The sequence below is a fragment of the Schistocerca piceifrons genome, chromosome 9 (assembly GCF_021461385.2).
Source record: "Schistocerca piceifrons isolate TAMUIC-IGC-003096 chromosome 9, iqSchPice1.1, whole genome shotgun sequence".
Classification (NCBI taxonomy): Eukaryota; Metazoa; Arthropoda; class Insecta; order Orthoptera; family Acrididae; genus Schistocerca; species Schistocerca piceifrons.
The window spans coordinates 218,917,136-218,940,046 of record NC_060146.1 but is presented as its reverse complement, the minus strand read 5'-3'; the positions used below and the strand labels follow the sequence as shown (position 1 = coordinate 218,940,046).

Sequence of the window (22,911 nt, the reverse complement as noted above, 5' to 3'; positions counted from 1 at the left end):
CAATTGGATTCCGGTCCAAGTTGCCAGAGATGGCAGTCACGTGTGCATGAGGTGTGCTCGCCTGTGTTAATAAATGTATGTGTATTTCCTTTACTGAAGAAGGCTTTCGCCAAAAGCTAATGAGTAAGTGTCTTTTTGTTGTGCCTGTCTGCAAATCATAGTTGACAAAAAGATAATCTATACATAATATATTATATTAGTATTATTTGTCGGTCCATAAAAAAGCATGTGAGTGTTGATGGGAAAGAACAAAAACTAGCCTAAGAAATATGGAATAAAGGTGCTGCTGTTGTTTTTATGTTCTGTCTGAAAACTGGTTTGATGCACCCTGCATGCTACTCTACCCTGTGAAAGCTTGCCTATGTCAGCTTAACTATTACAACCTAAGTCCGTTTGACACTGCTTAATGTAGTCAAACTTTGTCTGCCTCTACATTTTTTACCCCTCCAACAGTTCGTTCCATAACCAAATTGACTTTTTCTTGTTGGCCAATGAGATATCATATCAATCCTTCACTTCTTTTAATCAAGTTGTGACATCCCCCCCCCCCCCATTTAACCCCCCCCCTCCCCCCATCCTCCCACCCATGAACCATGGACATTGCCGTTGGCGGGGGGAGGCTTGTGTGCTCCAGCAATACAGATAGCCATACCGTAGGTGTCTTGATGATACTGTAACCTGGAACACATGATATTTTACAGTTGGTGTTTCAGTGTAGAGACTTATCTTAGCATCACATGAAGGACTACAGACTGCCATTAGCAGCTTCCAGCATTTTCTACTGTTTTTTTTTGTTGTGAGACATGAGGTTCTGTTCTATGCAGCATTTGTAAATATGATGAGTTCTACATATTGAAGTGTCACTTAATGTATTAAAGCTATCTGAAGGGTACTGTTAATTCCTCAGTTACAGAGTTTCAAGATGAGTACAGTTATGTATATTTTTAATAATAGATACATAATGTGTGGACGGTTAAGCTATACTTCGTAAGCCATGCCGCATCTTGCATCTTGAAACAGAAGAACATCTTCTACCATGGGACATACAAAATTAGCAACTGAACTGAGTTTCTCTGTCTTGAAAATATAAATTTGTATTAGCTGCCAATGGCTTCCATTTCAAAATATTTTCAATGTGTAACTGCTTTTTGATAATACTACTTCTTAATTTGACCTCACTTACTGCTTATTGGTGTGTATTGGAGCAATAACATAACATAGAGACTATTAAATACCTTGTAGACAAGACTTTCTCAATTGCAACACTTTTGAATTACAACAAAATATTTGTTCCTAGGTACATAATCATGTTGTACCTTGGACTGTTTTTCACTTTTGGAAAAATCTTTGTTTTACAGAGTACTTTTTGCAGTTTAAGAAAATACTGTACCACACATATAGTGAATACTATCATTACTAAATAGAATAACAAAGTATATTAAACTTCTAACAATGGAAAATCCAGGACAGAATGACAGCATTATGAAAAGGATAGACTACTGCTCACCATATAATGGAGACGTTGAGTTGCAGACATCTACATGTACACGTACATCTACATCGATACTCTGCAAACCACTGTGAAGCGCACACCAGAGGGTACTTCCCACTCTACCAGTTATTAGGGTTTCTTCCTGTTCCATTCACCTATGGACCATGGGAAGAATCACTGTTTGAATAGCTCTTTGCATGCTGTAATTATTCTAATCTTACCCTCGTTATCTCTATGTGAGCAATATGTAGGGGGTTGTAGTGTATTCCAAATGTAAACATTCAAAGCTGGCTATTGGAACTTTCTAAGCAGATTTTCTCACAATTGTTTACATATATCTTCAAGGATCTGCCAGTTCAGATTCTTCAATATCTCTGTGACACTCTCCCACAGATCAAACAAACTATAAAGATTTGTGCTGCCCTTCTCTTTATACATTCAGTATCTCCTGTTCGTCCTATCTGTTATGGACCCCACACATTTGAGAATTATTCTAGAATGAATTGCACAAGTAAATTGTAAACAATCTCATTTGTAGACTGACTGCACTTCCCAGTATGCTATCAGTAAACCAAACTCTACCATTTGCTTTACCAACAACTTAGCCTATTTGGTCATTCTATTTCATATCCGTACAAAGTGTTACACCCAGGTATTTATATAAATTGGCCAAATCCAACAGTAATTCACATATTTTATGGTCGTAGGATACTACATTTTTTTTCATTTTGTGAAGTGCACAATTTTACATTTTTGAACATTTAAACCAAGTTGCAAATCTGTGCACCACTTTGAAATTTTATCAGGATCTGACTGAATATTTATGCAGCTCCTTACAGACAGCGCTCCATTATAAATAACTGCATCATATGTGAAAAGCCTGCTTTTGCTATCAATATTGTCTGCAAGGTCATAAACATGCAACATAAACAGCAAGGATCGCAACACATTTCCCTGGGGAACACCCAAAGTTACTTCTGTATCTGATGATGATTCTCCATCCAAGATAACTTGCTGTCTCCTCATACCAAAAAGTCCTCAGTCTAGTCACAAATTTCAGTTGATACCCCATATGATTGTACTTTTAACAGTAAACATAAGCATGGTACTGCATCAAATGCTTTTCGGAAATCAAAAAATACAGCATCTACCTAACTGCCTTGATCCAAAACTTTCAGTACGTCATGAGAAAAGTGCGGCTCGGGTTTCACATGGTTGATGTTTTCTGACTCCATGCTGTCTGGCATGGAGGAGGTCATTCTGTTCAAGATATCTCTTTATTTTGGGCTCAAAATATGTTCTAATATTCGACAGCAAATCAATGGTGAGGATATTGGAACATAATTTTGTGGATCACTTCTACTACCAATCTTTTAGATGGATATAACCTGTGCTTTTTTCCAAGAACTGGGCACACTTTTTTGTTCGAGGGATCTATGACAGAATATAGTTACAAGAGGGGCTAACGCAGCTGCAGATTCAGTATAGAATCTGATAGGAATTCCATTGGGCCCTAGAGCTTTGTTCATTTTTATCAATTTCAGCTGTTTCTCAACACCACTGACACTAATTCTTATTTCGCTCCTCTTTTCAGTGGTACGGGGATTAAATTGCATCAACACTAAAAGACTGTTAAACAAGTAAGCTTTCAGCAAAAAAGCCTCCTCTGAATTAGACAACATACACATACAAAAGCCTAGGGCTAGTAGAAATCCTTGGGTAACACAAGAAATATTGAATTTAATTGATGAAAGGAGAAAATATAAAAATGCGTAAATGAAGCAGGCAAAAAGGAATACAAACGTCTCAAAAATGAGATCGACAGGAAGTGCAAAATGGCTAAGCAGGGATGGCTAGAGGACAAATGCAAGGATGTAGAGGCTTATCTCACTAGGGGTAAGATAGATACTGCCTACAGGAAAATTAAAGAGACCCTTCGAGAAAAGAGAACCACTTGTATGAATATCAAGAGCTCAGATGGAAACCCAGTACTAAGCAAAGAAGGGAAAGCAGAAAAGTGGAAGGAGTATATAGAGGGTCTATACAAGAGCAATGTACTCGAGGACAATATTATGGAAATGGAAGAGGATGTAGATGAAGATTAAATGGGAGATACGATACTGCGTGAAGAGTTTGACAGAGCACTGAAAGACCTGAGTCGAAACAAGGCCCCAGGAGTAGACAACATTCCATTAGAACTACTGATGGCCTTGGGAGAGCCAGTCCTGACAAAACTCTACCATCTGGTGAGCAAGATGTATGAGACAGGCGAAATACCCTCAGACTTCAAGAAGAATATAATAAATCCAATCCCAAAGAAAGCAGATGCTGACAGATGTGAAAATTACCAAACAATCAGTTTAATAAGTCACAGATGCAAAATACTAATGCGAATTTTTTACAGACGAATGGAAAAACTGGTAGAAGCCGATCTCGGGGAAGATCAGTTTGGATTCCGCAGAAATATTGGAACACGGGAGGCAATACCGACCCTACGACTTATCTTAGAAGCTACATTAAGGAAAGGCAAACCTACGTTTCTAGCATTTGTAGACTTAGAGAAAGCTTTTGACAATGTTGACTGGAATACTCTCTTTCGAATTCTAAAGGTGGCAGGGGTAAAATACAGGGAACGAAAGGCTATTTACAATTTGTACAGAAAGCAGATGGCAGTTATAAGAGTTGAGGGGCATGAAAGGGAAGCAGTGGTTGGGAAGGGAGTGAGACAGGGTTGTAGCCTATCCCTGATGTTATTCAATCTGTATATTGAGCAAGCAGTGAAGGAAACAAAAGAGAAATTTGGAGTACGTATTAAAATCCATGGAGAAGAAATAAAAACTTTGAGGTTCGCCGATGACATTGTAATTCTGTCAGAGACAGCAAAGGACTTGGAAGAGCAGTTGAACAGAATGGACAGTGTCATGAAAGGAGGGTATAAGATGAACATCAACAAAAGCAAAACGAGGATAATGGAATGTAGTCAAATTAAGTCGGGTGATGCTGAGGGAATTAGATTAGGAAATGAGACACTTAAAGTAGTAAAGGAGTTTTGCTATTTGGGGAGCAAAATAACTGATGATGGTCGAAGTAGAGAGGATATAAAATGTAGACTGGCAATGGCAAGGAAAGTGTTTCTGAAGGAGAGAAATTTGTTAACATTGAGTATAGATTTAAGTGTCAGGAAGTCGTTTCTGAAAGTATTTGTATGGAGTGTAGCCATGTATGGAAGTGAAGCATGGACGATAACTAGTTTGGACAAGAAGAGAATAGAAGCTTTCGAAATGTGGTGCTACAGTAGAATGCTGAAGATTAGATGGGTAGATCATATAACTAATGAGGAGGTATTGAATAGGATTGGGGAGAAGAGAAGTTTGTGGCACAACTTGACTAGAAGAAGGGATCAGTTGGTAGGACATGTTCTGAGGCATCAAGGGATCACGAATTTAGTATTGGAGGGCAGTGTGGAGGGTAAAAATCGTAGAGGGAGACCAAGAGATGAATACACTAACCATATTCAGAAGGATGTAGGTTGCAGTAGGTACTGGGAGATGAAGAAGCTTGCACAGGATAGAGTAGCATGGAGAGCTGCATCGAAACAGTCTCAGGACTGAAGACCACAACAACAACACATACAAACATGACCACTGCCTCCAGCTGCCGAAGCAGCAAACTTCTCTTACAGGGCTGGCTTCAGGTTAAGTCTGAAAAGCGTTTCAAAGCACAATTCTCTCTCCTATCGTACATATTGTCTGTCAAGTTATTGACAGACAACATAAGCAGTAAGGCTCCCAACATACTTTCCTGTTGTACAAGTGAAGTCTAATTGTGGAACTGTGGTTTATTCATCTCATGACATACATGTGCAATCTATCTGGTTTGAGTATAGCAGACAGAATTTATAATACACTTGCAATGATTTTTACACTACTAAATAATAGTACTAAAATAAATAATGACACTATAATGATATTTTTTGGGATATATAACACATGGCATTCAGCTTAAATTTCCAGTTCGTCCTACACAATTCATCCACTGAGTAATAACATTTCAGTGTCAGTACCTCATACAGTTTTCTTTTAAGGGGACCTAAATTCATCTACGTTAGCTTGTTTCCTTTTAATTTATTGCAAAATTTTCATTCCCACCTACTTTGGTCCCTGGACATACAGTTTGAGGTGGTGGGTGGGAAGCGTAAGTTTTTCTTTGTTTCTTGTACCATGTGAATAAACAAAATGGTTTCCCTCAAATAATTCATGTCTGGTGTATTTCTACACCATCAAAGGTAAAATCATTTATGTTGCTGGGTCACATCTTGCTTGTCTTCAATTTGTTCATGCGGGATTGACATTTTGACACCTCTGCTGGGATCTTCTCTAGCATCTTCTGATATTTCCGGTTTGACAACCAGCTGTGTTGGGTTGAAATGTCAACTGTGTATGAAGAAATTGGAGAGGAACCTGATGAAGCCCAGCAACCTGGAAGGTTCACCTTCACTGAAGTAGAAGTAACTTGACTTGTGCAACAGGAATGTGTGTTGAGACCCTTAGAGTTCAGTTGCCAGGTGGGCAATATTAAAAGTAACCTCAGACTTTCTACAGTTGTTGCAGTCAGCTGTAAAAAAGCTCTGCCTGAAAAAAGCATCACAAATATCCACACAGACCTTGGTAGGGTCTCAAACTAATGCAAATATTGGTGACTTGCTTTAAATGCACAGAAATGTAAAACGATGCTCTTCACAAAAGCCAGACAAGTTACGTCCTCTGAGTACACCATCAGTGAGTCACAATTGGAATGTGCCAACTCACACACATACCCACAGTTAACAGTTTGTGGGGATATGAAATTGAGTGATGTCGTAGTCTCTGTCACGGGCAAAGCATGTGGCACTCATCAATTCATTGGTAGGATACTGGAAAAAACCAACAAAGGAGACTGCTTACAAAACACTCTCCCTTCCTGTCTTAGAATCTTACTTAAGTTTGTGGAATCCATAACAAATTGTCTAAAAGGGGATATTCAGTATGTATAAAGAAGAGCCGTACAATTCCTATGGGTTTGTTTGACTGATAGAAATGCTGAAAAACCAAAAACCTGACTTGATAGACTGTTGAGGTTAGACACCCACTAGTGTGCAGAGCCTGCTTACCAAGTCATTAGAGTCAGTTTTAAAGAGACTTTAAAGGTTCACCTATGATGCACGTTTGTAGATAATTTTCTCCTTGTATAAATAACTAAGGATAGGAGAATGAATTAAAGAATATTGCTGAGACGCCTGGTGATCTACAAGTAGGGGCTGTGTCACGTGCTAATGTATGTAAGAATATGTTCTATAAAGAAATTTTGTAATGATGCCACACAGGATCAAGAAGTGCAGGGGGAGAAAAAAGTACCTAGCATAAACTGCATGAGAAAATATGACTGGGCAACAATACAATGGCAGCCGTAGAGCATCGCGACACCACTGCTGCTGAATCAGATATATGAAATTAAATTGTGTGCAGTCAATCTTGCATTTATATTCTTTATTGGTTAGCATGATCCATTTATATTGCAGCAGGCCAAGGTTTTGTTCTGTTTACCACTGAATTTGACTTGCATTAAAACATTCCAAAGACGATGAGGGAATGTAAGGGTTGTTGCAAATAATATTTACTTGAAGTAAATATACAACACGCGTAATGGTCATTTTTTGCTATGATTTGTAGTTTGTCAATGTTTCAGTGACAGTATTGTACTGTAATTACTGAATTAAGGATTAATGTGCTGAACAATATTATCTGAATGTGGGAAAATAATTACAAGATGAGAAAGCTATTTATTCTTTCAAAACACTAGTATTTCTGAGTGATTAAAAAACTTTTAGAGTTCATGTGCAGGAAAGAACTTTAACTCAACACAATCGAAACATTACTGTAGGGCCATCACCCTAATAAGCCATCACAATTGTAAGAAGATTTAATGTTGGGCCTCTGCTGTTCTAACGTGAGCCAAGGGCTTTAATAGCTTCAGAAGTGCTGAAGACTGGGAGCAGGCAGGAAAGCAGTGGGGAGGGGCGCGAGGCAAAAGAGATATTCATAATTTCACTATCTAATCTCCTCCTCCCCCCCCCCCCCCTCCACCCTCATAGATCATCAGAAGATGTTCTTCTGCCCTATCTCTATCCCTGACATTGAGGTCTTCAAGACAAGTTTCAGCTAATTACATGGCGGAAAGGAAGAAACTGTAATAACTGGTACAACAGAAGAACCCCCCACAATGCACTAGACAATTGTTTCCAGACTACGAATGTAGATGTCGATGCATCAAAAGCACTAATTATAAGTAGGCAATAGACGAATGTCTCCACAATGCCCACTTAACACACTGTATACCAAGGCCAAGCATAGCCCAGGCCACAACTTGGCATTAGAAAGACAGGTCTGAGTATAGGTTAGGGCACAATTTTCTCGCCATGAAAGCCATCTGTCACTCGGAAACTAAACTCATTGTATATGAGAACAATGTACAGATGTCTTGCCACCTGTCTCCTGGCTGGTGCTGCCTTCTATTGTCAGTTTCTACAATTATTAAGTGGGGGGGGGGGGGGGGGGGGACAAACAAAACAGCAAATGCAACAGCTGCTGTCGTGAATGGCTGAACTAATATGATTGTCAAAATATCCACGGGTGTGCTGCCGGTCTATAGTGTCCAACGGGCACAATATTTCGGCGATCAAACATGTCGCCATCATCAGGTGAACTGACGGACTGAGCTCCTGTGAACGTGCCGGCACGGAGATCCGTACGCTATGGCTGCTCAGAGGGAACTGGGTTCGGTCGCGGCGACGGCCGATTTAAATACCCTCCGCCCGCGGCACGCTCCCTCCGCCGTCCGCGCCCTGCGCCACAGTCGCGCGGTGGAACAGATTGCGACGACGTCTGAGATGACGTCGGTGTGATGGCTCTGTCCGCCATGGTCGTCACAACTATACGTTTGCTCGATTTACTCTTAATAAACCCAATCGCTGGTTCCCAAGCCTTGCTAAGATTATAGCCACAGTCACGTTTTATGAGGTCGTCATTGGTGCGAATTTCGATGGCCTCTCTAACAACGGCTGTCCCAGTATCTCGACGTCTGTACCAGAATCCTCATGCGGTCATACTCCATGGCGTGATTTTCCGACAAGCAATGTTCAGCGACTGCTGACTTGCTTGGATACATCAGTCGAGTGTGCCTCTGGTGTTCATGGCATCGATCCTCGATGGTACGCATCGTCTGACCAATATACGACTTGCCACATTGACACGGAATCTGGTACACGCCGGCCTTCCTCAAACCGAGGTCATCTTTATGATTGTATTGACCTAAATTCATGTGTGTGCTCATTAGGTTTTACAGTTTGCTGGAAATCTGCTACAGATACATCGTGCCTGTTGAATGAATAAGAAATTTTGTGAGCTCAAGTGGAAGAAATTGCTCAATAGCTCACGTCTCACTTTTTCTTGGAAGGATAATTATACTTTCTGTTATAATTATTTTAAAATTTGTAATTTACCTTCAAGTAGACATAAAAAATAAATCATGAAGGTGGTCTTTTTTTAATGTATCAATCTTGAAAATACACCAATTTGATACCTGCCAGCAATGCTTTAAATAATGGGAAAAGATCAGTTTTCTAGGCCCAACATTCTTCCAGGTGGCTGGTCTCCAAACTGGTAAGAGTTAGGTGACGTACAAAATGACAGTTGTTTAGTTTATGCACAAACTGTTGAATTCGTATCCAATAGGGAGAGCCTGCACACACTTACATCAAAGTTCTGCTGTAGACGGTCCGGGTTGGTGCTCTTTGGTATTACTGCCACGCCGAGTTGAATGAGGTACCGCAGCAGTATTTGGGCATTTGTCTTGCTGTGCTTCTGTGCGATTTGTGAAACTACTGGGTTAGTTAGTTGAATATGGTTCAACAATCTGAAATTTGAAAAAAAAATATATATTTTACAGTATGTGAAGAAGTTGCACTCTCAGTACATAGAACACCATATGCCTGGCCATCCATATTTAAGTATCCTACAAATAGATGTGTGCTCATCAAGGTTCTCTGCAGTGGATATTGGACCACACTTTGATTAGATTTACATTACAGCAGGCAATATATACTGATAGTTCCAGAGATCTGGAATGCAGAGATTCTCTAGGGCATGGAGCATGTAAGAGAAAATATATATACATATCTAAAAACAAAGATGATGTGACTTACCAAATGAAAGTGCTGGCAGGTCGATAGGCACACAAACAAACACAAACATACACACAAAATTCTAGCTTTCACAACCAACGGTTGCTTTGTCAGGAAAGAGGGAAGGAGAGGGAAAGACGAAAGGATGTGGGTTTTAAGGGAGAGGGTAAGGAGTCATTCCAATCCCGGGACTCATACCTCACCTGTCATTCAACAACATCTTTGCCTCTGCACTTCTGCCTTGTCTGAAATCTCTGGCCAAACTCTTTGTCTTTGAATATGTCTGCTTGTGTCTGTATATGTGTGGATGGATATGTGTGTGTGTGTGTGTGTGTGTGCGCGAGTGTATACCCGTCCTTATTTCCCCCTAAGGTAAGTCTTTCCGCTTCCGGGGTTGGAATGACTCCTTACCCTCTCCCTTAAAACCCACATCCTTTCGTCTTTCCCTCTCCTTCCCTCTTTCCTGACGAAGCAACCGTTGGTTGTGAAAGCTAGAATTTTGTGTGTATGTTTGTTTTTGTTTGTGTGCCTATCGACCTGCCAGCGCTTTCGTTTGGTAAGTCACATCATCTTTGTTTTTAGATATATTTTTCCCATGTGGAATGTTTCCCTCTATTACACATAATCACAAAAGAAATTAATATGCTAAGGTTCCTTCCATAGAACATATGTGAGGTAGTCCTCAAAAATGTGGAAAGAGACACAATTTTTTACAGTTTTATCATTTACACTTTAAAAAACTTACCACAAATATCAGAATGTATACATACTAAAGGCTATAGGATAATCCTTAGGCTATTATGGCCAAGCCTCATTAAAACAAAAATTTAAAAAAATGTTTACAGCAGTGCACTAAAGTCAGGTATTACAAAACACTCATTTTATGCAACACAGCCTACAATAATGAGCCGTATCATTACGACTGCCTGCTTCTTAGTGAATTAGTGCAGCTTTTGAATTCAATACCCCAGCAATTTTGCATTTCTTGGATTTGACAAATCTTTGGTAGGTTTGTGGTGGTGTGTGGCACAAAATGTCTATCATAGGTCATGCAATTCCTCTAAATTATGGGCCAGTGTTTTGTAGAGATGGAGCCGATGCCCAAAAGTGTCGCGTGTGTGTTCCATTTGATTCAGTACAGGCAAATTTCATAGCCGAGATATTAATCAGAGTTCACTATTGTGCTCCTCAAACCAATGTAACAAGATATTTGCATTCTGATAGGAACAGCTATCCTGTCGGAAGATCTGATCACTGTCGAGGAAGACGTCGAGCATGAAGGGGTGGTCCTCAGCAAAGTTCACGTAGTCCACAGCTGACCTGGTGCCTCGGACTACCACCACAGGCCCCACAGGTCCACCGTAACGTAACACTGCCCTCACTGGTCTCCACAAAAGGCACAGAGCATACAACATATCGAACAGCTGTTCGCCCAGGTTATGGCATAATCGGACACAACCATCAATCCTGTGTACAGAAAAATGTGATATGTCTTACTGGGCAATAGGTTTTAGAGGAGTACAAGAGGTTCTACAGTTTGATCAACAACATAGTTGATATTTTGTGTGGTATGAGAATAAATTGGAATTGATTCAATCAATCAAGATTTGGAAAGTACTGAGCTACACTCGTAACTTTTGTAACCCTCGTCACCAGTTTTGTAAAGGTCTTGTCGTTCCTGCTGTGGAGGCCGAGTTGCCACAGTTGTTACGGTAGGCCGAGTTTACAAGTTCATGAAACAGCTTCTGGTGCAGTACACCACTATGACAATTTCTCCCTGCCACTGTCACACAGCTATGCCCCAGGGTCAGGTAAAAGGATAGGAGAATGAAGGTCCTACAACACTCCAACAAATTAGTAACAAAGCACACATACGAGTTAAAAGGGTTTACTTATTTTTGTGACTTGTTGGATATTGAGGTGTACAACACTGCTTATAATATAACACAAAAAAGGCCCTCAATGCCTAAATGCAAATAACAGTAGGTAAACTTCACAGTACATAGTAAATGCAATTTACAACGACTGTCTGTTCACTGATAAGAGTCCACTAATGACGTTCCCTGCCTAAGTCAGCCCTGGACGATGATCTGTAACCGAGTGGACGAGAGCTGCTCTCCTGTCTTCCGAGTAGGTTTCTGTCCATTGTTGTCCGGTCATTTGCGGATTGTACTCGGCTGGCAATTGGATGAGGCACAGTCATTATCTTTGTCCTCAGCGCCGCCCGTGGCTCTGGTGGAACTCGCGCGAGTGGCGAGTCTCTACGGCACTGGCACCAGCTCGCATCTTTGCGCTTGTGGTGGTTTTGCCCTGTGTGTACCTTGCTTGGATGACACAGCAATAACTGTATGCATAATCACATTTCAGAATTAATGAATCAATGAGAAAGCAAGCTCAATGATCACATCCGGCAACTCGAGCACCTCAGTGGGGTTCGGTAATCAGCACATTACTACGAGACGGCAGCTCTAGCAACAGACTGCCCCAGCTGCACTACATAATGGCAGTGGCAGTCAACAACATGATGTGACACGTACACACCTGCTGCAACTTAAATTCAGTGGGTGCACTTTTATTTAGAGTCTACAGTGTGAAGTACAGTGATTTCTGACCAGTATGGCATTTGTGATACATACAAGGAATTACAGAAAGTCGGTACAGAAATTTCAGCCACAATTAATTTGAAAGCAAGAGTAGAGTAGAGTAGAGTACAGTTTTATTGGTCCTGGTAATCATATATACACAAATAGTACATTCTGATGTAGGACAATTCAATTTGGAACAAACTATATGTTAAATTTGCATTAATTTCGTTATTTCTACATTAAATGATCACTCAGCTACAATATACAGAAAAAATATTGTACAAAAATAAAGAATAGATATTTTAAAGCAAAAAGAGCACGTACTGTACTGGCAGATTAGCATTTGCATTACAGCAACATTTACATGGTAAATCATTAAAGTTCTAGTAACATTTATATGATATGTCACTAAGGCAAAGACACAAATCGTTAGTGAACTTTCTGAAGGAGCTCGTGGAGGCTATAGAAGCAGTGATGAGTCAAATATGCCTTAGCAGTTGACTTGAAATTTGCCAGGTCATTTATTGGCTCTGAGAACTATGGGACTTAACATCTGTGGTCATCAGTCCCCTAGAACTTAGAACTACTTAAACCTAACTAACATAAGAACATCACACACATCCATGCCCGAGGCAGGATTCGAACCAGGTCATTTATTGATTTAATTTGTGGGGGAAGTTTATAATAAATAACTTTCTCATACTACAGGGTTCCTTTTTTATTCATGGTGGTGTCTCCTTTTTGCGTGGTGTTACAGGAGTGGATATTTTCATTTTTCTGGGAGAGAGTGGGATTTTCCATTGAACATTTTTTCACAAACACGGTTATCTCATACATATACATACATGGATGTGGGAGGATTTCTATCTTTTTAAAGAGTAGTCTACAGGTTTTGTTCCATTTTACACCTTCCATTATTCCTATAATTCTTTTTTGTAGGCTAAAGAGCTTTTGGCTAAGAAAAGAGTTTCCCCAGAAAATAATTCCATATTTCAGTTGTGAGTATATATAGGCATAATGCACAGTTTTCAGAGAATCTTCGTTGCAGCATCCCTCTAATATTCTCATTAAATAGCACATAGTGCTTAATTTCTTACAGACTTTTTCAATGTGCATCCCCCATGTAGGTGAAACTTGATCCCACAAACAATATGTACCCAGTAACACCCGTACTCCCTTCTAGATTTCAGATTTATTTACATATAGATTATGTAACATGGCTTGCACAGAAGGTAATATGACCATAGAATGGTTTATGCAATTGGTATTAGGCCAATTTTCTCAAATGAATAAGAGATTCATGCAAATGAACAATAATTTTACAAAGGTTGAGAACAGATTATATGGCATGGACAGCAAACTACATGACTTCACTTAACAATTTACTGGCACAATGGACAGTTTAGACAAACAAGTCAATCTAGGATTCAGTCACGTTGCAGGAGTAGATGAATGACTAGGAATCATAGAAGAAAAGCTGGACTGTGAAATAAAACATTTAAGTACATAAGATCAAGTCTGAACAAGATGATTTAATGCAAAGAATTGAAATTTTAGAGAGAGAATTACTAGCAACTTAACACATATTACAAAAGTTTATGAATAAGACTGACAAAGAGCTATCTCCAGTTATTAATGAAATAGAATCTAGACTGGAGAAGCCCAAGTTATAATGTGAAGTATGAAATAAGAAAGTAGATGAAAACCTAAGGGCCCTTTTGACAATAAATCCACATCATCAGTTACCACACTCAAAGGTGATAGAGGATCAATAACTAATAACAATGATAATTACATAAATATTACAAACAAGGTATCACATAACTAAAATCCAGAGGATACAAAACAAGAAATAAGGGGAGATATTGAAGATTTATGGGCAAAAAGTAAGATAGTAAGTGCAGTGACTGTACTGCTGTACTAAGTAAACGACAAAAAAAAAGTTTCCAAAATTTATACCAATAGGGGATAAGCACCCAGTTTCATTTCTGACATCTTTTAAAGGTATGTCATCAGAAACATGGACAGATTATGACAAAATAAGATTTTTAATAAGCCGTATGATTGGAGACATGGTGCAGTGGGAGATATTACAATCAGAAGATTTTAAAAACTTATCAAGATTCTGAAATCACTTTTAGACCAAAAACTGCAATGATAATGTGCAAAAGAGACTATGTCTATTCCAAACCATACCAGAATTATTCTCGGAAGGGTTACAGAGATTTCTTTGAAGGATATATTAATAAAGCAAAATACTTAGAAGATCTCATACGGAAGGAACATTTGTTAGAAGTAATTATCAGCCACTTACCATGAAAGGTAACAGACAAACTCTTTGGAAAAGACTGGGGTGAAGTTAACAGCTTATTACAACATTTGTAACAGATACACACCATTGACAGACAATAAGAAAGGTCACACACAATTAGTGACAGCAATAACTGTAACCAACACAATGTCTCACATAGTCACCACAATAGTGGACCATGTGGAACGAAAGAAGACAATACAAATACAAGAAACAGAGAAAGCAAAGGTCAAGAACATGACAGATCAGGACTTAGATACAGGAATAGGAATAACAACAGAGGACATCAAAGTAGGAGAGTCATCAATCATTCTTAACAGATTAAAGTGAAACATAAAACCAGAATCACATTCTTCAAAATTTATGGTATAAGATGTATACCATATAAGCTCTACCAAAGTATTGAGCACTTGGGAGTGGGTCACATTTCGCACTATTCTAATTAAAAAATTTAAATTTAAAAAATTTAAAAAAATTAAAAATAGTACTTAACGAGCATTATGCAGAATTCAGGTACAAATGGTGACATGTTCTTAATCACAATGGAGAAATAATGTATGTAGTTGCTAGCACTGTAAGATGAGGTAAGGAATCTCAAAGATATCCCTTAATGTGAAGAACACCTGTTTTGTAGTCATTGGCCCTGATAGTATAGTCTATCAGAATTATTATTAATGTTGTCAGCAATATCAATAAATGGAGCCCCAACCATTCCTGAGTCTCTCCACTTTGAATGCTATGTTACAATGCAGCAACATCCAGCCCAAACAATGTTTAGGCATTAAGTACTGTTCTGAAACTAGTAAAGGTCTAACAAAAGAATATTTTTAGGATTACATACTAATAGAACAAAATTTGTGTGTAATTTTATTTTAGGGTTTGTACGTTATTATGTTAAGTTTTATATGGCAAGTTTCACTTGATAAACACATCCAGGGAGATTTCTATCTTCCCCTGCTTACCTATATAGGATTAGCATGAGGTGCTTTAACCATTGTTGCAGATAAGACATACAATTGTCTTATCAAATAGCATGCAGATCTGATGCAATTTGTTGAATAAATTTAGAATTCTTTGTCTCCTGATTCCTACCACTGGAGATGATCACTTTAACTGACTTTTGCTAAGATGAATTTCTGCATATAAAAAATGTAATTGACATATTAGGTAAAGGATAGATTGCACTCAATATAAAGATGACATGTTGAGTTGCAGACAGGCGCAGCAAAAAGACTGTTACACATTTAGCTTTTTGCCAAAGCCTTCTTCAGCAAAGAAAACACATTCACACAAGAAAGCACATTTCACACATACACAGACACCATCTCCGGCAGCTCGGAGTCTTTTTGTTGTGCCTACCTGCAGCTCAAGGTGTCACTTTCATGGTGAGTAACAATCTATCCTTTTCCAAATAGTGTTGACATTCCAACCTGGAGTTTCCATTGTTTGACAAATTGAATTAGCCACAGAAATTAAATATGAACTGATAGGTTATTATAGTGTAGACTGTTTATCTGAGATATTCAGATGTGTGATATACCTGAACTAACTCTTACCAGACAATCAAGAATTTTCATAGTAATTCTGTTTGAAGGTGGGAAAAAAGGGACAATTTTAGTGCTGAGAGGTCATTGGAAAAGAATTTGACCTACTGTCTACTTTAATTATTTGCTGTTAATATGAATCTAGCTTTACATGAACCAGAGTAACATGTAACTTAACCTGAACCAAATTATTACATAATTAATATTGTGTAACCATGCGTATCTCGATAATCTAATATAAGCAAAGAATGAAAATATATGTAAAAAGTTGATGATGTAAACGAAGCATGTATACACCCATTTGATAGTAGTCTAATAGTTGTTAAGTGGAGGATCAAAGTTAGTTTTACACTATTTATCATACTTGTGCAAGTGATTCTGATCCATGTCTGTTTACAATGAGGCAATGAAAGTCAAGAGAAACCTCCTAATATTGTGTCGGATCTCCTTTTGCCTGATGTAGTGCAGCAACTCGACACGTCATAGACTTGACAAGTCATAATAAGTCCCCTACAGAAATATAGAGCAATGCTGCCTCTGCAGCCATCCATAATTGGGGAAGTGTTGTCAGAGCAGGATTATGTGCACGAAGAGCAGGATTATGTGCACGAACTGACCTCTCGATTATGTCCCATAAATGTGTGATGAGATTCATGGTGGGCAATCTGGGTGGCCAAATCATTCACTTGAATTATCCAGAATGTTCCACAAATTAATTGTGAACAACTGTGGTGCAGTCACCCAAAAAACAACTGTGGACCAGTAACACTTTGTCATCCACAAAGATTCCATTATCATTTGGGAACATGAAGTCCAAGAATGGATGCAAATGATCTCCAAGTGGCCGAACATAACCATTTCTCATCAATGATCAGTTCATTTGGACCAGAGGACACTGTCCATTCCATGTAAATGCAGCTCACACCATTATGGAGCTGCCACCAGCTTGTTGACAACCTGGATCCACAGCTTCGTGGGGTTTGCACCACACTCAAACCCTATCATCAGCTCTTACCAACCAAAATTGGGACTCATCTGACCAGGCCATCATTTCCCAGTGATCTAAAGTCTAACCAATATGGTCACGAGCCCAGGAGAGGTGGTGCAGCTGATGTTGTGCTGTTAGCAAAGGCACTGCTGCCATAGCCCATTAACACCAAATTTCACTGCACTGTTTTGACAGATGCGTTCATCGTACATCTCATATTGATTTCTGCAGTTATTTCATGCACTGACAACCCTACAAAATGCCATTGCCCTTGGTCATTAATTGAAGACCATCGAGCACTGTGTAATGCCTGAAATTTGGTATTCTTGGCACTCTCTTCATGCTGAATATTGAATTCCTTAATGATTTCTGAAATGGAATGTCCCATGCATCTAGCTCCACTACCATTCTGCATCCAAAATCCGTCAATTTCTGTCATGTGGCCATTATAGTGTCAGAAAGCTTTTCACATGAATCACCTGATTACAAATGACAGCTCCACCAATGCACTGCTGTTTTATACCTTGTGTACACGATACTACTGCCATCCGTGTATATGCAAATCACTATCCCATGACTTTTGTCACCTTATTGTATAAGAGGCAGCAGATGAGAGGGTATTAGATTTTCAGTGGTTTTACCTGTAATAATTGTGGTTAAAGGTAGTCGGTTAACTCTCAACCCCCATACTGTAACTGTCTATAAATAACAAGCACGATAAATTCAGCATTAGTGGGGATTTGGTCGGAAGTTAGGTAAAATCATCATCTCAAAAATTAAAGTTATCTTTATTTGATAACAATATTACTTTTGATCACATTTTGTTGCTGTTCTGTTTGTCTGTCTGAGGTGTTCCTTTAGGGCTCTGTGCAGTGACTGGAGTGGTATAATTGTGGCTGAAATCTCAAGCACAGCAAAGAGACTTGTGCACCGTACATGGCTCCAAACATATTTACATCCTGAATGTCTAATGAATAATAATGTCAACTAAAGTGATGATGTTTGTAATGGCCTTATTTTATCAGTAAAATGTTACACATGGTCCAGATCAGAGCCACCGCACATTAAGAGAAGAATAAATTGTACGTTTATCTTCAAGTTGTTGGACTACCAATTCAGAGAGTTGCAAATTAATGAATAACTAAGGAATATCAGTTGGGGGTCTTGCAACTTTTACTAAATGCAGAAATGTTTGACAGTTGAGGACTGATGCAGTTTGCATCAGTACACAGTCTAGTCTCGATCACACCGTGCACAGTTCAATTCTAACTGACAATATCGTCAAGTCAACACGGGATCACGTATGTGTCGTCTTCTGTGAAGAACCAGCTCAATTATGCCCACTCAGTGCTTGGTGCTCTGAAGCACCAGCATTGTACTCCGTCATCAGATTGCCACCTGTCCTGCTGTACAGAGAGGCAAGCCTCGGACCTCCACATTCTGCGATGAAGCTTCAATGTCCAGCACCTCATCACCTCATCACGGTTTCGCCATCCTTAAGCACTTTCTTAGATGCTCATGAAAGCAGCATACAAATAGAAGACTGGCTATACCATTTCTGAGAAGCTTGTTCACAGTTGCAGGCCATGACAACCTGCTCTCTGTCAGAGTCACTTATGTCAGCGGGTCTCCCCATTTGCGGCCCGTATCATGGCAAAAATGATTCCCCAATCGTCTCTGCTCACTGTGCCACCTCACTTGCCTGCAACACCACCTGACAGCATTCAGTCATGCAGTGGTCAGTGTTAATGATGTTTAACACATTACTCCACTCCATTTTGGCCTGATGCAGCAAGAGTGATTCAATTATCCAAAAACAGAAAACAGTCCCTGTTGCAAGTGCAGTATTAATAATGATGCATTTTGCCCAGTTAGTGCATCTTCAGATTATCTATCATTAGTAATACCAATCTTGTTAATAACACTTTACTCACGAACCTATCGAGAATCGATCAATGAGATAGCTAAATTAAAGGTGAGAAGTGAAGTATTTCTTTTGCCTCAAACAGCAGAGATCGAATTAGTCGTATTCAGAAGCCACTGATGTGGTAGCATTAAAGTGAAGGCCACAGTCATGAAATATACATGAAGGAAAGCCTGAAATGGCAAGTGAAAACCTCCAGGCTAAAAGCGTAAAATGCATGAATGCAGCATAAGGAATCAAAATGAAACTCACCAAACCACAGTAACATGCAGTAAGCAAATTGGTTAGCGACACTGCTCTAGACAAAGTGAATGCTGAAGTGAGTGGCCTGCACAGTAGGCGCAGTAGGCTGGCTCGAGGACAAAATTTAGTGAAAGTGCAGAGTGGCAGCGCTGATAGGAAAAAGGGACTGAAATAAAGTAAATGCTGCTCAGAGCCAATCAAAAAGATGGAACTGAATATAATATTCTTAAAAATTGCAAATAGATTAACTACTAGTGACACAGAAAATAACTATTTCAGTAAACTGCTAGTGATTCATATTTGATGATTGTGGCCTTTGCTTTAACTCAATCATACCAATGGCTTTTAAATATGACTAATGCTGTCCCTGCTGTTCAAGGCTAGTGAATCACTTTACATCTCACTTTTAGCTAAGCTATTCCACTGATCATGAATAAATTGTTCTGTAACAGGATTGTTGATCTAATTACAGATAATCTGGGAATGAGCTAACCACACAAAATGTGTCATTATTAATAAAACACTTGCAACAGTGACTGTTTTCTATTTTTGGAATAATGTTTCCGCTTATCAGTGGTTAATAATAATGCAACCAGTCAGCTCTGCTAACAAATTCATCAATGGAGAACAAGACTATCATCAAAAAATTCTTCAGGCAGCTCTTAGTACTTTGTTGGTAACTAAAATTTCAATTTTTCTGGGAAGTTACTGAAAATGTGTGTTCCTGAATAATGGACACATTTCTAGACTGATGTGAGCTGAACACACCAACGGAAACACTGATAAACTTAGACAAAATTTTATTTGGTTGCTTGATTAATTGACCCATTCATTCATTCATTCATCCATCCATTGTGTTCTGTAGATCATATCACAAAGGTGAACCTTCAGTGATGTGGAATTAGTCAACATGAGACAAAGACATCATAGAAACTTTGTCTGTATGCTGCATTAAAAATAAATCATAACTGTACTGCTTAATGCTAGTCAAGCTTTTGTCTCCAACTGTAAATGAGTAAGTAAGAAATGTTGCTCTCTGTAAATGTGGAGGAAAAGCAGAAAGTGACCATGACAAAAAGAATGAACCCGACACCACTGAATTACAAGATGAGTGATACGTGTCTGGAGCACGAAACATCATTTAAACATTCAGGAGTAATACAAAAAGTTATATGACATTGGACTGACACAAAAGTTTTAGTGGGGATGGCAAAAGGGAGAACCAGTATTGGTGGAAGGGTTATGGGAGTGTGGAGTAATTACACAGGAAAAATTCATACAAGAAATTAGTATGACCAATTCTAGACTGCTGTTCCAGTATTATGTATCCTTATCAAATAGGTATGGCAACAGACATCAGAAGAAATCAGAGATGTGCAGCCAGAATCATAACAGATGGATATAGCCTATACAAAGCTGCTCAGGTATCTTAAATGGAACTCTCTGGAGGAAAGATGATGTGGTTCTCACGAAACTCTGCTAGGTAAATTTGGAGAACTGATATTCAGTGGAGGTGGTGTGGTAGTTACATTGTATATGTCAAACAGGGGACAAGAATAAGCTAAGATCAATTAGGGTGCACCAATAAACCCGCACCATCAATTCTTTAAAGAATCAAACTCCTGTGTATAAAACATAAAATCTCCTGAACTATACAAGGTGTGATCAAAAATAATGGGAACTGGGAACTTTTTATTTTCACAGGTTTCATACAACCGATTAAAAAAAAAAAAAAAAAAAAAAAAAAAAAAATTAGACGTGTTTTCGAGTGCTTGGCGAATTTTTACTTTCATAAAAGATTGAGCAGCAAAGAATTTGCATTAAATTTTGCTTGAAGAAAGAAATGAAGTGCAACACTGCATTCAAAATGTTGATTGTGGCTTTTGGTGAATCTACTATGAGTAAATCAAACAATGGAAAATCCAGGATGGAATGTAACAATACGAGAGAAGGAAAGTTGCTACTCACCATATAGCGGATAGGCACAACCTACTCCAGTCCGATCACTAACATTACCTATCACATGAAAGACAGGGCTCCCTGTGAAACCAGTCGTGTGATCTACAAGCTAAGCTGCAACCACTGTGCTGCATTCTATGTAGGCATGCCAACCAACAAGCTGTCTGTCCGCATGAACGGCCACCGACAAACTGTGGCCAAAAAACAAGTGGACCACCCTGTAGCTGAACACACTGCCAAACATGGTACCCCTCATTTCAATGACTACTTCACAGCCTGTGCCATATGGATCCTTCCCACCAACACCAGCTTTTCTGAATTGCGCAGGTGGGGACTTTCCCTGAAATACAGCCTCCGTTCCCGTAACCCTCCTGGCCTCAACCTTCGTTAGTCACTGTCCTCACCCATCCAGCCCCCTCCCTGTTCCCATTCCAGCACTACACAGCCATCATTTCACCGCCACACCTAGTCTTTTAATTTTTTTCCCCCCTCTCCTTTCCGCTACTTACCCCCTCCCCCCTCCGCACCTTCTCTCCTACCCTCTGTCTAAATTGCAACACTTCACTGTCTGCCACTCCCACCATACTATCCCTCCCCCTCCCCTCCCCAGCCTCCTTCTTACCCCCACCCAGTTGCCACTCCCATCATGCACTGGTGCTGCTGCTCGCAGTGTAGTTTCAGCTCTCTGGGACTCCAGATGTGCGTGCAAGTTGTGAGTGGGTGAGTGGGTGTGTGTATGTGTGTACTGCTGACAAAGGCCTTAATGGCCGAAAGCTATGATTGTGTGAATCTTTTTATTGTGCCTATCACGGCTCAGCATCTCCGCTATATGGTGAGTAGCAACTTTCCTTCTCTCGTATTGCTACTATGAGTAAAGTAAGAGTTTACGAGTGGCATAAACATTTCGAAGAGGACTGAGTAGACATTGAGGATGATGACTGCCCTGGATGCTTTAGCATATCAATTACTGATGACAATGTGGAAGAAGTAATGAAAATAGTTCTGAAAAATTGCTGAATCATCATCAGAGAGGTTGTTGATGATGTCAGTGTATCCTTTGGCTCAAACAATTTTTTCAGATGTTTGGGACAAGAAATATGTAACAGCAAAGTGTGTTCCAAAATTGTTGAATTGTGATCAAAAACAACATCATATAAACATTGTTCAAGAGTTGATAAATGAAGCTGACAACAATCTAGAACTTCTAAAGAAGGAGCTCACAGGTGACGAAAGAGGGTGTTTGGGTATGATATCGAAACCGAGGCCCAATCGTCCCAATGGAAACTGCCTGAAAAGCCAAGACCAAAAGAAAAATTTGACAAGTCTGATCACATGTGAAGGTTCTCCTCGCTGTTTCCTTCGATTACAGTAGGATAGTGCATCATAAGTTCCTGTCATATGCCCGTACAGTCAATAAGGAATACTATCTGGAAGTTTTGCGCCACCTGTGTGTAACATTCCAAAGAAAATGTCTAGAGTTGTGGCAAAACCACTTGTGCAAATTGCATCACAATAATGCTCCACCTTATATTCTGACTTGACATAGGATACAAGAATAGAATCATCATTTATCTCTTCACAGGCATAATGAGACTTTATCTATGTGTTTAGTCCTTTTGTGACATTCATTATTTTTTAACAATTGCA

The 22,911-nt window shown here is 39.3% G+C and overlaps 1 protein-coding gene across 1 annotated transcript in view; it reads right to left on the bottom strand.

The window, feature by feature from the left end:
• Window positions 1–22,911, bottom strand: part of LOC124717303 (1,5-anhydro-D-fructose reductase-like) — a 78,804-nt gene that overhangs the window by 22,082 nt on the left and 33,811 nt on the right. The window contains exon 5 of the mRNA XM_047244129.1: window positions 9,283–9,442. Coding sequence (XP_047100085.1) covers window positions 9,283–9,442 — 160 coding nt within the window. The remainder of the gene's footprint in view (window positions 1–9,282; window positions 9,443–22,911) is intronic.